Raw genomic sequence first — 15,404 nt, 5'->3', positions numbered from 1 at the left:
GTAATCACAATCATAATAATAATAATGTTGGTATCTGTTAAGCGCTTACTATGTGCAGAGCACCGTTCTAAGCGCCGGGGGAGATACGGGGTCATCGGGATGTCCCATGTGAGGCTCACGGCCTTCATCCCCATTTTCCAGATGAGGTCACTGAGGCCCAGAGAAGTGAAGTGACTCACCCACAGTCCCACAGCTGACAGGTGGCAGAGTTGGGATTCGAATCCATGACCTCTGACTCCCAAGCGCGGGCTCTTTCCACTGAGCCACGCTGCTTCTCTGATGTTGGTATCTGTTAAGCGCTTACTAGGTGCCGAACACTCTTCTAAGCGCCGGGGTAGATACGAGGTCATCAGGTTGTCCCACAGGGGGCTCACACTTTTTATCCTCATTTTACAGACGGGGTAACTGAGGCACCGAGAAGTTAAGTGACCTGCCCAAAGTCACACAGCTGACAGGTGGCGGGGCCTCTGACTCCCCAGCCCGGCCTCTTTCCGCTGAGCCACGCTGCTGCTTCTGCACCCAGTGGTGCTCCGGGACCTGGGTTCTAATCCCGGCTCCCCCTCATGTCAGCTGGGTGACCCTGAGCAAGTCACCTCGCTTCTCTGGGCCTCGGTTCCCTCATCTGTAAGATGGGGATGAAGACCGTGAGCCCCACGTGGGACGGGGACCGCGTCCCGCCCGACCAACTTCCATTCATTCAGTGGTATTTAGTGAGCGCTTACTAGGCCCGGTGTACTAAGCGCTTGGAGAGCAACAGATAGAGACGATCCCTGCCCGACGGCGGGCTCACAGGCTAGAAAACCCTTAACAAGTACGATGATGACATAGTACACTGGCATAGTAATATTGATCGTAATAGCAATGAATACGTTTGGCCGACTGGAAATATTAGTAGTGGCGGTAGCAGAGGGAGTCAGAAGGTCCTGGGTTCTAATCCACTTGCCTGCCGTGTGACCCTGGGCGATCCGCTTCACTTCTCTGGGCCTCGGTTCCCTCCTCTGGAAAACGGGAATTGAGACCGCGAGCCCCACGTGGGACGGGGACCGTGTCCCATCCCGGCGCTTAGTGCACTACCTGGCACGTAGTAAGCGCTTAACAGATACCTTGATTATTAGTTACGTGACGAAACGCGGCTCAGTGGGAAGAGCCCGGGCTTAGGAGTCGGAGGTCATGGGTTCTAATCCCGGCTCCGCCACCTGTCAGCTGGGTGACTTCGGGCGAGTCACTTCGCTCCTCTGGGCCTCAGTCCCCTCATCTGGAAAATGGGGATGAAGAGCGGGAGCCTCCCGTGGGACAACCTGATGACCCTGTATCTACCCCAGCGCTGAGAACAGGGCTCGGCCCATAGTAAGCGCTTGACAGATTATCACTGTTATTATTAACGATAATATCAGAAGCAGCGTGGCTTCGTGGAAAGAGCTCGGGAGTCGGGGATCGTGGGTTCTCATCCCGACTCCGCCACTTGTCTGCCGTGTGACCTTGGGCAAGTCGCTTCACTTCTCTAGGCCTCAGTTACCTCATCTGGAAAAATGGTGATTGAAAGATGTGAGCCCCACGTGGAACAGCCAGATTGCCCTGTGTCTACCCCAGCACTTAGAACGGCGCTCGGCACAGAGTGAGCGCTTAACGGGTGCCGTCGTTATTGGTCGTAGCAGCCAAAATAGCAGTGATGACGATGACGATGACGGTATCCGTTAAGCGCTCACTCTGCGCCGAGGTTCTGAGCGCTGGGGGAGATACGGGGTCATCCGGTTGTCCCAGGCGGGGCTCCCGGTCTTCATCCCCATTTTACCGATGAGGTCCCCGAGGCCCAGAGAAGCGAAGCGCCTGGCCCAAAGTCGCACAGCCGACAGGCGGAGGAGCCGGCTAGAAGCGGGAGTGGCCGTAAAGCTATTTGCCGAGCACCTCCCGTCGGAGTTTCCCGTCCGCCGGGCCCCGCTCCGTCTCGGACGGCTCACGCCCCGCGTCTTCTTCCATTGGGTCTGCAGCACTTCGTCAGCGAACGCAAATACGACGAAGAGCTGGGCCGTTCCGCCCGCTTCTCCTGCGACGTCGAGCCGCTGAAGGCCCAGATCTCGCTCTGCGGAGAGAGTGAGTCTTCCACCCCGGCGCGGGGGTGGGGAGGGTGGGCGGGAGGGGATCCTCGGTCCCTTTCCCGCTTCCCGGGGCTCCTCGCGGGATAACGATCCCAGGGGACGACTGGGATTTCCATCAGGGAGCCCGGGCCTGGGCGTCGGGAGAGCCGGCTTCCCTTTCCGCCTCCACCACGGGTCTGCTGTGTGACCTCTCCCTGTCCCCCCTTCTAGACCGTGAGCCCGTCGTTGGGTAGATTTGTCCCTATCTGTCGCCCAGTTGTACTTTCCAAGCGCTTAGTCCGGTGCTCTGCGCCCAGTAAGCGCTCAATGAGCTTGGGAAGCAGCGTGGCTTAGTGGAAAGAGCCCGGGCTTGGGAGTCACACGGACACGGTTTCTAATCCCGGCTCTCTCACCCGTCTGCTGCGTGACCTCGGGCAAGCCTCTTGACTTCTCTGGGCCTCAGTTCCCTCGTCTGGAAAATGGGGATGAAGACTCTGAGCCCCACCTGGGACAACCCGATGATCTTGAATCCGCCCCAGCGCTTAGAACGGTGCTCGGCACATAGTAAGCGCCTAACAGATACCATCATTATTACTAATAAATACGACTGAGTGAATGAATGACCTTGGGTGAGTCCCTTCACTTCTCTGGGCCCCGGTTTCCCCATCTCTAATAAGAATAATTATTATTATGGTATTTATTCTTATTATCATGGTATTTTTTTAAGCGCTTACTCTGTGCCAGGCGCCGTACTGAGAAGCACCGTGGCTCGGTGGCAAGAGCGCGGGCTTGGGAGTCAGAGGTCGTGGGTTCTAATCCCGGCTCCGCCGCCTGTCATCTGGGTGACTTTGGGCAAGTCACTTCACTTCTCTGGGCCTCAGTCACCTCATCCGGAAAATGGGGATTAAGACTGTGAGCCTCATGTGGGACCACCTGATTACCCTGTATCTCCCCAGCGCTTAGAACAGTGCTCTGCACACAGTAAGCGCTTAACAGATACCACAACTATTATTATTATTATTACCGAGCGCTGGGGTGGATACGAGCCGATCGGGGTGGACCCGGTCCCTGTCCCCCGTGGGGCTCACAGTCTCCATCCCCATTTTACACGCGAGGTGACTGAGGCCCAGAGGAATGAAGTGACTTGCCCAAGGTCACACGGCAGACAAACGGCGGTGCCTCGAGCCACCGTGGGGCCGGCAGTCCAGCCTTGAGAAAGGCAAAAAAATGAAAAACTCCACCCCCAAAACCAGAACGCGGTCCCATTTTCTTCGCTGGGGGATCCGGGACACTTTACCACCCTCCTCCGCGTGGAATACAAAATGCCCCTCAATCTTCAGAGCTCAAAAATGACCTTCCTTTATTCAGCAGAAAATAAGGGGACGGTTTTTACATCGTCTTAAACCAGTTGGACGCGTATCCCGCGAGACCAGCGGCGGAGCCGGGATTATTCATTCCGTCAGCCGTCTTTATGGAGCGCCTGCCGTGTGCAGAGCGCTGGACTAAGCGCTTGGAAAGTCCAATTCGGCAACGGAGAGGGACCGTCCCGGCCCGACGACGGGCTCACGGTCTAGAACGGTCTAGACGGTCAGCGCAACCAGGAGACAACACGGAACCTTTCGACTCCCAGCCCCACGCTCTGTCCACTAAACCATCCTACTCCTCTAAAAATCTTTAACAGTAATAATAATAATAATAATGTCGGTATTGTTAAGCGCCTACTATGTCGCTTAGCTGTGTGACGGTGGGCAAGTCGCTGCACTTCTCTGGGCCTCAGTGACCTCATCTGTAAAATGGGGATGAAGACCGTGAGCCCCACGGGGGACAACCTGATGACCTTGTATCTATCCCAGAGCTTAGAACAGTGCTTGGCACATAGTAAGCGCTTAACAAATCCCGTCGTTGTTATCATCATCTCATCCAAAAGGCCTTCCTCGACTAAGCCCCCCTTTCTTCTTGTCCCACTCCCTTCTGCGCCACCCTGATGTGCTCCCTTGGTTCCGCCCCCCTCCCAGCCCCACGGCACTTACATGATGATAATAATAATGGCGTTTATTAAGTGCTTACTCTGTGCCAGACACTGTTCTAAGTGCTGGGGTAGATGCAAGATAACGGGGTTAGACACGGTCCCTGTCCCGCATGGGCCTCACGGTCTTAATCCCCATTTTCCAGATGAGGTGACGGAGGCCTGGAGAAGTTGAGTGACTTGACCGAGTTCACCCAGCAGACAAGCGGCGGGGCCGGGATTAGAACCCATGATCTTTCACTTTCTTTATTTATGTTAATATCTGTCTCCCCCCGACCTGGACTGTAAGCTCGTTGTCCAATTCATCTAATGCATCCCGGAGATTCGCCTATGTGCACCTGGGAGTCAGAGGTCGTGGGTTCTTATCCTGGCTCTGCCGCTTATCAGCCGTGTGACTTTGGGCGAGTCACCTCACTCCTCTGGGCCTCAGTGACCTCCTCTGGAAAATGGGGATGAAGACCGGGAGCCCCCCCCCCGTGGGACAACCTGATTATTTTGTGTCTACTCCGGCGCTCAGAACAGTGCTCGGCACGCACTAGGCACTCGGTGAACACGACTGATGGAATGAATGAGCGGACCCAGGTCCCTCTGACTCCCAGGCCCGGGCTGGCGTTCAGTATATTATAGCCTTTCACCGAAGAGCAGTTGAAACAATGATGATATTCGCTAAGCGCTGTTGAAACGTTTGGATACGTAATGGGCACGGAGCCTGGCTACCGACTCTGTCGTGCGGTGCTCTCCCAGACGCTTCGTCCCGTGCTCCGCACGCAGTGAGCGTTCAATTAGTCGACGGTATTTATTGAGCGCTTACTGCGCGCGGAGCACGGGACGAAGCGCTTGGGAGAGCGCTGCCAAACGGAGTCAGGAACCCCGTCCCCCGCCCGTTACGGGTCAGTAATTAGGGCCGACTGCCCGACCGATGGGCCGGACGGGGCGGAGGAGAAGGCGCACCCTCTAACGTCGAGCCCTGGGTTCTGGGTTCCAGTTTCGCACCCGAAGAACAACTACTCGGCGCGGGCCGGATGCGGCTGGCTCCTGCCCGCCGTGGGGAAGGCCGCCGGCTCCCGGCGCGGGGCCGCCCCCTCCGGCCCCGTCCTCCCACCCCACCACCACGAGGCGGCCCACGACGGCGGCCGCGACGACGGCCGCGACGACGGCCACGCGACGGCCGGGGGCCGGGGGCCCGCCCGCCCCCCACACCTCGGCGCCGAGGCCTCTCCCCGGGCCGGCAGCAAGGTGAGCCCTAGCGGGGGTCCCGGCCGGGTGGGGAAGAAAAGGGGGGACCACCCGGGCTCCCCCCGGGGTCGGGGGGGGGGGGGGCGGGGGGGTGGGTCGGTGTCGGCGGCCTCCCCCACGACCGTGGGAAGCGGCGTGGCTCGGTGGAAAGAGCCCGGGCTTGGGAGTCAGAGGTCGTGGGTTCTAATCCCGGGCCGCCACCTGTGTAATTTTGTGCCTCCGTTACCTCCTCTGTAAAATGGGGATGAAGACCGTGAGCCCCACGTGGGACAACCTCATCACCTTGTATCTCCCCCAGTGCCTAGAACAGTGCTTGGCACATAGAAAGTGCTTAACGGACGCCATCATTATTATAACGGGGTCGGTTCTTCCGAGGCAGGGAATCCATGCTGGACTCCTGGGGGGCCAGGAATGCTCCTCCTCCACGTCCTCCTCCCAGAGTTAGAACCCAGCTCCTTCTGACGCCCAGCCTGTCCTCCTTCCACTAGGCCAGACTGCACGGAGACCTGGGTTCTGATTCCGGCTCCACCGCTGCTGGCCGCCGTGGGCAAATCACTTAGATTCTCTGTGAGGCGGTTCAGATTCTGTGAAATTCATTCGGTCGTATTTATGGGGCACTTACCGTGCGCAGAGCACCGGACTCAGGGCTCGATGGGGCTCACTCCCTGTTCTCTCCCCCTCTCGTGGGACGGGGACTGTGTGCCATCTGCTTGTATCGGATCTACCCCAGTGCTCAGCACTGGGCTCGGCACATAGTGGGTGCTTAATGGATCTCACAGTTATCATTATTATTATTATTATTATTATTACCGGCTCCATCACCCCAAATGGGGGTCTCCTGCCGGGATGATAAATATGCGAATCGGGAACGGGATTGAGAAGGGAAAAGGCACTTGTCAGCTGTGTGACTGAGGGCAAGTCACTTAACTTCTCTGTGCCTCAGTTCCCTCATCTATAAAACGGGGATTAACTGTGAGCCTCGCGTGGGACAACGCGAGTAGCCTGGATCTACCCCAGCGCTTAGAACAGTGCTCGGCACATAGTGAGCGCTTAACAAATACCAACTTTATTATTTAGGGCGTTTAGGTGGCTCAGCCATCCTCATTAGGCTGCCCAGTAAGGAGGCAGTGCGGCCCAGTGGAGAGAGCCCAGGACCGAGCTGCCGGGGCCCCAGTTTCTAGTCCCGACTCCGCCACCGGCCCGCCGTGTGACCTCGGCCAAGTCACTTCACCTCTCCGGACCTCGATTTCCTCTTCTTAAAAATGGCCGTAAGACGCTTGCTCTCCGCGGCGTGGCTTAGCGGCAAGAGGCCGGGCTTGGGAGTCAGCGGTCGTGGGTTCTAATCCCGGCCCCGCCACTTGTCAGCTGTGTGACTGTGGGCAAGTCGCTTCACTTCTCTGGGCCTCAGTGACCTCATCTGGGAAAGGGGAATTACGACTGCGAGCCCCATGGGGGACAACCTGATGACCTGGTATCTGCCCCGGCGCTAAGAACGGGGGTTGGCACGTAGCAAACACTTAACCAGTACCAACATCATTATTATTATTATTTAAAAAGCCATAATTATAGTTCCTCATCACGCTGTCACCGTCAGCAGCGGGGCCTAGTGGGTAGAGCCCGGGTCCGGAAGTCAGAAGGACCTGGGTTCACATCCCGGCTCTGCCACTTGTTTGCTGTGTGACCTCGGGCAAGTCACTTCACTGCTCCGTGCCTCAGTTCCTTCACCTATAAAATGGGGATGAAGACCGTGAGCCCCATGGGGGACATGGACTATGTCTGACCTAACCGCCTTGTACCTACCCCAGCGCTTAGGACAGTGCCTGGCACCTAGCGAGCGCTTCACAGATACCATTTAGAAAGAAAATAAAAAGCCCACGGAGGCCTCCTCTCCAAGACCTGAGGTGGTGCCCTCCTCAGCCCAGGCCTCCAGGAAGAGCGACGTTATTTGTTAAGCGCTTCCAATGTGCCAGGCGCTGTACTGAGCGCTGGGGTGGATACAGGCGAATCGAGTTGGACACGGTCCCTGCGCCACGTGGGGCTCACAGTCTCCATCCCCATTTTTACAGATGAGGGAACTGAAGCCCAGAGAAGCGAAGCGACTCGCCTAAGGTCACACAGCAGACAAGTGGCGGAGTTGGGAATCGGAACCCGCGACCTTCTGACTCCCAGGCCCGGGTTCTTTTGAATCCGGAAGGTTCAGAAGAGGCCGGGCCTGGCTCAGAAGACTCAACTGGCAATTTTTTGCCAAATAAGAAAACTCCTAAACAGAACGTGACGCTTCTGTTCCCCCGCCTCATCTTTTTCAAGGGAAAAGAAGTGACGTTTTCAGTAGACGTCCGAGGACCGGCCAGTGGGAGAAGAGCCCAGGTTGACCAGCACGTGGAGACGTTCTTTGGTCCCACCTGTGTAGAGAAGCAGCCTGGCTCAGTGAAAAGAGCACGGGCTTTGGAGTCAGAGGTCATGGGTTCGAATTCCGGCTCAGCCACGTATCAGCTGTGTGACTTTGGGCGAGTCACTTCACTTCTCGGTGTCTCAGTTACCTCGTCTGTAGAATGGGGATTAAGACTGTGAGCCCCCCGTGGGACAACCCAGCGCTTAGAACAGTGCTCGGCACATAGTGAGCGCTTAACAGATACCAACATCATTATTATTATTATTATTGTTAGAGCAGCGTGGCCTAGTGGAAAGAGCCCGGGCCTGGGAGCCAGGAGACCTGAGTTCTCATCCCTACTCCGCCACTTGTCTGCCGGGTGACCTGGGGCAAGTAATAATAATCAGGGTATTTGGTCAGCGCTTACTATATGCCAGGCACTGTACTACCTGTCTGGTTTTGTTTTGCTGTCTCCCTCCCCCGTTTAGACTGTGGGTCCATTGTTGGGCAGGGATTGTCTCTATCTGTTGCCCAATTGTCCATTCCAAGCCCTTCCAAGTCCAGTGCTCTGCACATAGTGAGCGCTCAATAAATACAGTTGATTGAATGAATGAATGCACGAGCGGTTACGAGTCGATCGGGCCGGACGCGGTCCCCGCCCCACGTGGGGTTCGCGGTCTCCATCCCCATTTGACAGATGAGGGAACCGAGGCCCAGAGAGGTCAAGTGATTTGCCCAAGGTCACACGGCAGACAAATGGCGGAGCCGGGATTAGAACCCACGACCCTGCGACTCCCAGGCCTGTGCTCTACCCCCTAGGCCGTGCTGCCCCTCTGGGCCTCAGTCGCCTCATCTATCCCACGTGGGGCGGGGACCGCTTCCAACCTGATTTGCTTGTATCCACCCCGGTGCTTAGTACAGTGCCTGGCCCATAGTAAGCGCTTCACAGATACCGTGGTTATTAGTAGTAGGAGTAGTAATCATAATAATGATGCTAATCATAATTTTTAAAACCCTCTGGGTCCCACACTGCTGGATATTTGGGGTTCCGCCCTATACCTGACCTCCATCCCAGCCTTCTAACAGGCCCGCGTGTGTGTTTTCGGTTTCCTCCAGAACGGTTCGTCCGGCCAGCGGCGAAGACCGACCCCCCAGCCTCGCCCGCCCCGGCCCGCCGAGGGCCCCGCGGGCCCCGAGGGGGACCGGCCGGGCGAGGCCGGGCCCCGCCACGACTACCGGCGCCCGCCGCACGGAGCCTTCCGCCCCAAAGCCAGGGGCCCCGCCAGGAGCCAAGAGGCGGCGGGGGTCGCGGAGGCCGGGGCGGGGGTCGGGGGGAAGGGCCCCGCGGGCCGGGCCTCCCCGGAGAAGCCCCGGCGTCGACAGGCCGCGCCGGACGCCCGCGAGGCTCGGCCCCCGCGGGACGGCCTGGCCCGGCGCCCCCTGGGACCCTCGAGGCTCGACCTCCCTGCCGTGACCCTGGTGGCCTGAGTGGCCGCCTCCGTCCCACCCCGGGGGCCCGGAGCCCCCGGCCCGGCCCCGGGCCCGACGGCCTAACCCCGGGCCGCTCCGGACCGGGCCTCCCTCCGGCCCCCGAGGAGAGGAACGGGGACGAGGCCCAACCCCGGCTCGGGGTCGGCCTCGCCCCCGTGACCGACCCCTCGCCGCCGGCCACGTCCCGGGCCGCCCCCGCCTTCTGTGCGGCGGAACCTCGGCCGTCTCTCCGAACAATTCGACCCACGTCCCCCGGAAAACGATTAAAACCCTCTCCCGTCTCCTGCCTGACTGTTTGTGCGTGGGCCGGGGGGGGCAGGGGGTCCTCGGGGCCGCCGGGGGCCCGCGGGGAGGAGGCCGGCCTCCTCGCTCCCCTCCCCGGGCCGCCCCGTCCCACCCTCCGGATCTCCGCTTCGTCGGGGCCGGGCCGGCCGGGCCCCCGGCCCCAAGAACGGAAGGCGGCCGTGGCAGCGGAGGTGGGATGGTCGAGGTTCCGCCCAGCCTCGTGCCGCCGGCCGGCACGTGCTCCTCCTCTTCTTCTTCCTCCTCCCCATCCGTGGCTCCCGCCCCGTCTTCCCCCCGGGTGAGCCATCCTGCCCGTCGGGCCCCGGTGGTTTCAACAATAGTAATAATGATGAGATGGTATCTGTTCAGCGCTTACTACGTGCCAAGCACTGTTCTAAGCCCTGGAAGAGATACGAGGTCATCAGGTTGTCCCACGTGGGACTCACAGTCTTAATCCCCATTGAAAAGATAACTGAGGCACGGAGAAGCCAAGTGACTTGGCCAACGTCGCCCGGCCGATACGTCACAGAGCCGGGATTAGAACCCGCGTCCTCTGACTCCCAAGCCCGGACCCTTTCGCCAAACCGCCTTTATTATTATTATAGCTTGCTCTCTTTGGAGGGAGATGGCCGGTAATAGAAAGAGATCATTTATGAACCTCTGGATGAATACAGAACTCCCCCGTGCTGGGCAACAGCGGCCCGGGAGAGAGTCGAGGGCGAGACTCGAGTTGACCGCGTGGAAGGCGGCGACGGTCAACCGCTGCCGGATTTTTCCCGAGAAGACTCTGTGGACCTTCTACCGGAACGATGGCAAGGGGAGAACGGGGCGTCCAGGGAGAGACGTGTCCGTGGTGTGGCCGTGGGAGACGACTTGACGGCGTAAGGCAGGACCTGAGTGCTGCGGGACTGAGGGAGGGGAGACTATCAAGCGCCCAAAGGTCACGGGTCCAAGTAGATAGGCGATGCCCGACGGAGAGGGAGCTTGGGGACGAGAGGAAGGTCACTCGGAGGTGTAATTTTTCTAAGGCGGGGAGAGTGGGGTCTGGCGAATGTGGAGGGGGACGGAGTTTCGGGACACGGGAAGGGGTCAGCGGCGAGAGAGACGAGATCGGGGCGCGGGGAGAAAGCCGGCGTCGGAGGAGCGGGGCGTGCGGCCCGCGCTGGAGGAGGAGACCCGGCGGGTGAGGTGGGAGAGGGCCAGCCGACTGAGTAAAGCCCACGATGCGGACTTTCGGGCGGATGCGGGAGGCGGATGGGCCACCGCCGGAGGTTCTTGAGGAGCGGGGAGACACGGCCTCAACGTTTCTGGGGGAAAATGGGCACCGGGCAGCGGAGCGAAGGAGGAACTGGAGCGGGGAGAGGCAGGAGGCCGGGAGGTCAGCGAGGAGGCTGCTACGGTCATCCGGGCGCGGTGGGATCAGTGACCGTGCTGACGTGGTAGCCATTTGGATGGAGAGGAGAGGGCGCATTTTAAGAATAATGTTGGCAGTTGTTAAGCGCTTACGAGGTGCGAAGCACTGTTCTAAGCCCTGGGGAGGATACGAGGTCATCAGGTTGTCCCATGTGGGGCTCACAGTCTTCATCGCCATTTTCCAGATGAGGGAACTGAGCCCCAGAGAAGTCAAGTGACTTGACCAAAGTCACACAGCTGACAAGCGGCGGATCCGGGATTTGAACCCATGATCTCCGATTCCCCAGCCCGTGCCCTTTCCACTGAGCCACGCTGCTTCTCTCTATTTTACCTCCCCCGATTAGACCGTGAGCCCGTCACTGGGCAGGGATTATCTCTATCTGTTGCCCAGTTGGACATTCCAAGCGCTTAGTACGGTGCTCTGCACATTGTAAGCGCTCAATAAATACTATTGAATGAATGAATGAATGAATGAATGAATGAATGAATATTCTACCGACGGGATTTGGTGACCGATCAAATAGGGGAGTTGAGATAACGGGGGAGCCGATTTCCTAGATTTGCCTTCGAATCTGGAAATCATTTTAGTGTTTGCCCTCCCAGCTAGTTTTTAAGCTCCTTGAGGGCAGGGATCCTGCCCACTCACTATCACCTGCCCCCAAACACTCCGTTCTGTGCTCGGCCCACACTAGGCGCTCAGCAGATACTTCCGACCGACTGACCGATGGCCGGGACAGAGGGGAAGAAGAGAGTAGACGACTTCGTATCCTTCCTAGGTGGGAGGGGAAAGACCGTGAGGAAATGAGAATGACGGGAGAAATCCCCCTCTATCACTGTAAGCTCCCCGCTTTTAGATTTCTGAACGATAATCGCGAAGCCGCCGTTCCAAGCATTGGTATGAATGCACGTTTATCGGGCCGGACCCCATCCCTCTACCACATGAGGGACGCGGTCTAAGACGGAGGGAGGAGGATTTAATCCCCGTGTTATGGATGAGGTCACCGAGGCACAGAGAGTCTGTGACCTACCCGAGGTCACACAGCAAGTAATGGGCAGAGCCGAGATTAGAACTCAGGTCCTCTGACTCCTTGGCCCGTGCTCTTTCCACTAGACCCCTCCGCCTCTCCTTGTGGGCAGGGGATGTGCCTACGGACTCTACTGGACCCTCTTGAGCGCTTAATACGGTGGCAAGCTCATTGCGAGCGGGGAAGGTCTGTTCTATGGTACTCTCCCAAGCGCTTAGAACAGTGCTCTGCACACAGTAGCGCTCAATAAATAAGATCGCTCGGCACAGAGTAAGGGCTCAATAAATGCCACCGATCGACTGATTGATAAAATAAGAAGCTGGGAAATCTTTAGGATCATTTTGAGTTTTAAAGCGGATGCTAGATTGTAGGTTTCTCGAGAGTAGGGACCGTATCTTTTACCTAATTATCTCTGACCTAATTTTCTGTTCCCAGTGCCCAAGACGGTGTTCACTACAGAGTAGGTGCTCAGTAGATATTAACAGACAGACGGCAGGGGATTTAAATGACTTTTACCGTTAAAAGGGTATACTAAACGGCTAGCCCTCCAGTCATTTGTTTTTCAACAATCTATGGCAATCTAATAATAGTAATAATAATAATAATAATAATAATTGAGCTCTTTGTTAAGCGCTTACTGTGTGTCAGGTACTGTACTAAGCCCTGGGGCGGATACAAGTAAATCGGGCTGGACACGGTCCCTGTCCCTCAAAGGGCTCACGGTCTTCATCCCCATTTGACAGATGAGGTGACTGAGCACAGGGAAGTGAAGCGGCTTGCCCAAGGCCACACAGCAGACAAGTGGCGGAGCCGGGATTAGAACCCACGACCTTCTGACTCCCGGGCCTGGGCTCTCTCCGCCAGGCCATGCCGTACGAGAAGCAGCGTGGCTCAGCGGAAAGAGCCCGGGCTTGGGAGTGCGAGGTCGTGGGTTCCAATCCCGGCTCCGCCACTTGTCTGCTGTGGGACTTTGGGCAGGTCGCTTCACTTCTCTGTGCCTGAGTTACCTCATCTGTAAAAATGGGGATTAAAAAAATGTGAGCTCCACGTGGGACAATCTGATTACCTTGTGTCTACCCCAGTGCTTAGAACGGTGCTCTGCACATAGTAAGCGCTTTACAAATACCATAATTATTATTATTATTATTATTATTATACGAGACCCTAAACCCACAGGACTTTATAGAATAAGATCAGAAGCTAATGGGGAAGCCGCCTTCCCCTGGGGTCTACATCAGAGCCCTTGGCCAGTCAGTCGATCGTATTTACCGAACGCTTAGTGGGTGAGAGCACCCTTACTAAGTGGCAAGACCCCGGGTTTGGGAGTCAGAGGTTGTGGGTTCTAATCCCACTCTGCCACTTGTCTGCCCTGTGACCTTGGGGAAGCCACTTCCCTTCTCCGGGCCTCAGTCTCCTCATCTGTCAAATGAGGATGAAGACTGTGAGCCCCACAGGGGACGACCCGATGACCTCGTATCTATCCCCGCGCTCAGAGCAGTGCTCGGCCCGTAGTTAGCTCTTGACAAATGCCGGGATGATGATCATAACAATAATGCCAAGGTCTTGGGAGGGTACAGTAGAGCGATAGGGATTGTCTCTGTTGCCGAACTGTACATTCCAGGCGCTTAGTACAGTGCTCTGCACACAGTGAGCGCTCAATAAATACGATCGAATGAACGTTAGAAGACGTATTTCCTGCCCGCAGGGAGCTTCCAGTCCAGGGGACTGGAACTAGCAGGACCAGGAGGGTGAGAGCGACGATAGGAGACTAGGGTGGGGGTCTGCTGCCGAGCGGCCTCACTCCAATCCCGCCGGACCCTTCGTCCCCGGGCTCTGAAGCCGAGCGGGCTCAGTACGGCCCCACCGGACGGCCGGTGATTTTGTTTTTCTTACGGTATCTGTTAAGTGCTTATTGGTAATGTCGGTATTTGTTAAGCGCTTACTGTGTGCCAAGCTTTGGGGGAGCCCCAAGGTGATCAGGTTGTCACACGCGGGGCTCACAGGCTTCATCCCCGTTTTCCGGATGAGGTAACCGAAGCCCAGGGAAGTGAAGTGACTCGCCCGAAGTCACACAGCCGACAAGCGGCGGAGCCGGGATTAGAACCCGCAACCTCTGGGTCCCGAGCCCGGGCTCTTTCCGCCGAGCCACGCTGCTTCTCTGTGTACCAGGCACTGTACTGAGCCCTGAGGTAAATACAAGATAGGCCGGACGTAGTCTCTGTCCCACATAATAATAATAATAATGATGATAATAATAAATGGCATTTGTTAAACGCTTACTATGCGCCGAGCACTGTTCTAAGCACTGATGATGATGGTATATGTTAAGCGCTTACTATGTGCCGAGCACAGTTCTAAGCGCCGGGGGAGATACGGGGTCATCGGGTTGTCCCCCTGTGGGGCTCCCGGTCTTCATCCCCATTTTCCAGATGGGCAGAGAACTGAGGCGCAGAGAAGCAAAGGGACTTGCCCAGAGTCACACAGCAGACAAGTGGCGGAGTCAGGATTAGAACCCATGTCCTCTGACTACCAAACCCGGGCTCTTGCCATTGGGATGGGACTCACGGTCTTCATCCCCGTTTTACAGATGGGGGAACTGAGGCCCAGAGAAGTGAAGTGACTGGCCCAAAGTCACACAGCAAAGTGGCGGGGTCGGAACTGGAACCCAGGACCGGTTCCTTTTTTATGCCGTTTTCATCTCATCCGTTCAGGCTTATCCTGATGGGGACGAGGGTGAATGGGTTCTAATCCCGACTCTGCCCCTAGCCTGCCGGGTCACCTAGGGCAAGTCACTTCACTCTTCTGGGCCTCAGTTCCCCCAACGGAGAAATGGGGGTGGACACGGTGAGCCCCACGTGGGACAGGGACCGTCGTGGCTAACGGCGTGGCTCAGTGGAAAGAGCCCGGGCTTGGGAGCCAGAGGTCGTGGGTTCTAATCCCGCCCCCTCCGCTTGTCAACTGTGGGGCTTTGGGCAAGTCACTTCGCTTCTCTGGGCCTCAGTGCCCTCATCCGTCAAATGGGGATGAAGACCGGGAGCCCCACGGGGGACAACCTGATCACCTTGTATCTCCCCCAGCGCTTAGAACGGTGCTCGGCACATAGTAGCCGGGTGAGTAGCAGTTGAGAAGCAGGGTGGCTCAGTGGCAAGAGCCCGGGCTTGGGAGTCCGAGGTCATGGGTTCGAATCCCAGATCTGCCACTCGACAGCCGTGTGGCCGTGGGCAAGTCACTTCACTTCTCTGTGCCTCAGTGACCCCATCTGTAAAATGGGGATGAAGCCTGGGAGCCTCCCGTGGGACAACCCGATGACCCTGTATCTACCCCAGCGCTTAGAAGAGTGCTCTGCACATAGTAAGCGCTTGCTTAACCAACGCCAATATTGTTAACTTCTCTGTGCCTCGGTTACCTCATCTGTAAAATGGGGATGAGGACTGTGAGCCTCACGTGGGACAATCTGATTACCTCGTGTCTACCCCAGCGCT

The 15,404-nt window shown here is 57.5% G+C and overlaps 1 protein-coding gene across 3 annotated transcripts in view; it reads left to right on the top strand.

Moving 5' to 3' along the window:
* The window catches only part of SPATS2L (spermatogenesis associated serine rich 2 like), a 71,634-nt gene extending 62,401 nt beyond the window's left edge, over positions 1-9,233 (top strand). For all 3 annotated transcript variants that reach the window (XM_039912768.1, XM_039912769.1, XM_029069684.2), the window contains 3 exons: positions 1,989-2,091; positions 5,087-5,337; positions 8,825-9,233. In XM_039912768.1, the coding sequence (XP_039768702.1) occupies positions 1,989-2,091; positions 5,087-5,337; positions 8,825-9,196 (726 nt within the window). In that variant the 3' untranslated portion in view covers positions 9,197-9,233. The remainder of the gene's footprint in view (positions 1-1,988; positions 2,092-5,086; positions 5,338-8,824) is intronic.
* Positions 9,234-15,404: the final 6,171 nt, after the last annotated feature.

This window comes from Ornithorhynchus anatinus, chromosome 7, assembly GCF_004115215.2.
Source record: "Ornithorhynchus anatinus isolate Pmale09 chromosome 7, mOrnAna1.pri.v4, whole genome shotgun sequence".
NCBI lineage: Eukaryota > Metazoa > Chordata > Mammalia > Monotremata > Ornithorhynchidae > Ornithorhynchus > Ornithorhynchus anatinus.
The sequence above is the reverse complement of the archived record's forward strand: the minus strand, read 5'-3'. Positions and strand labels throughout refer to the sequence as shown.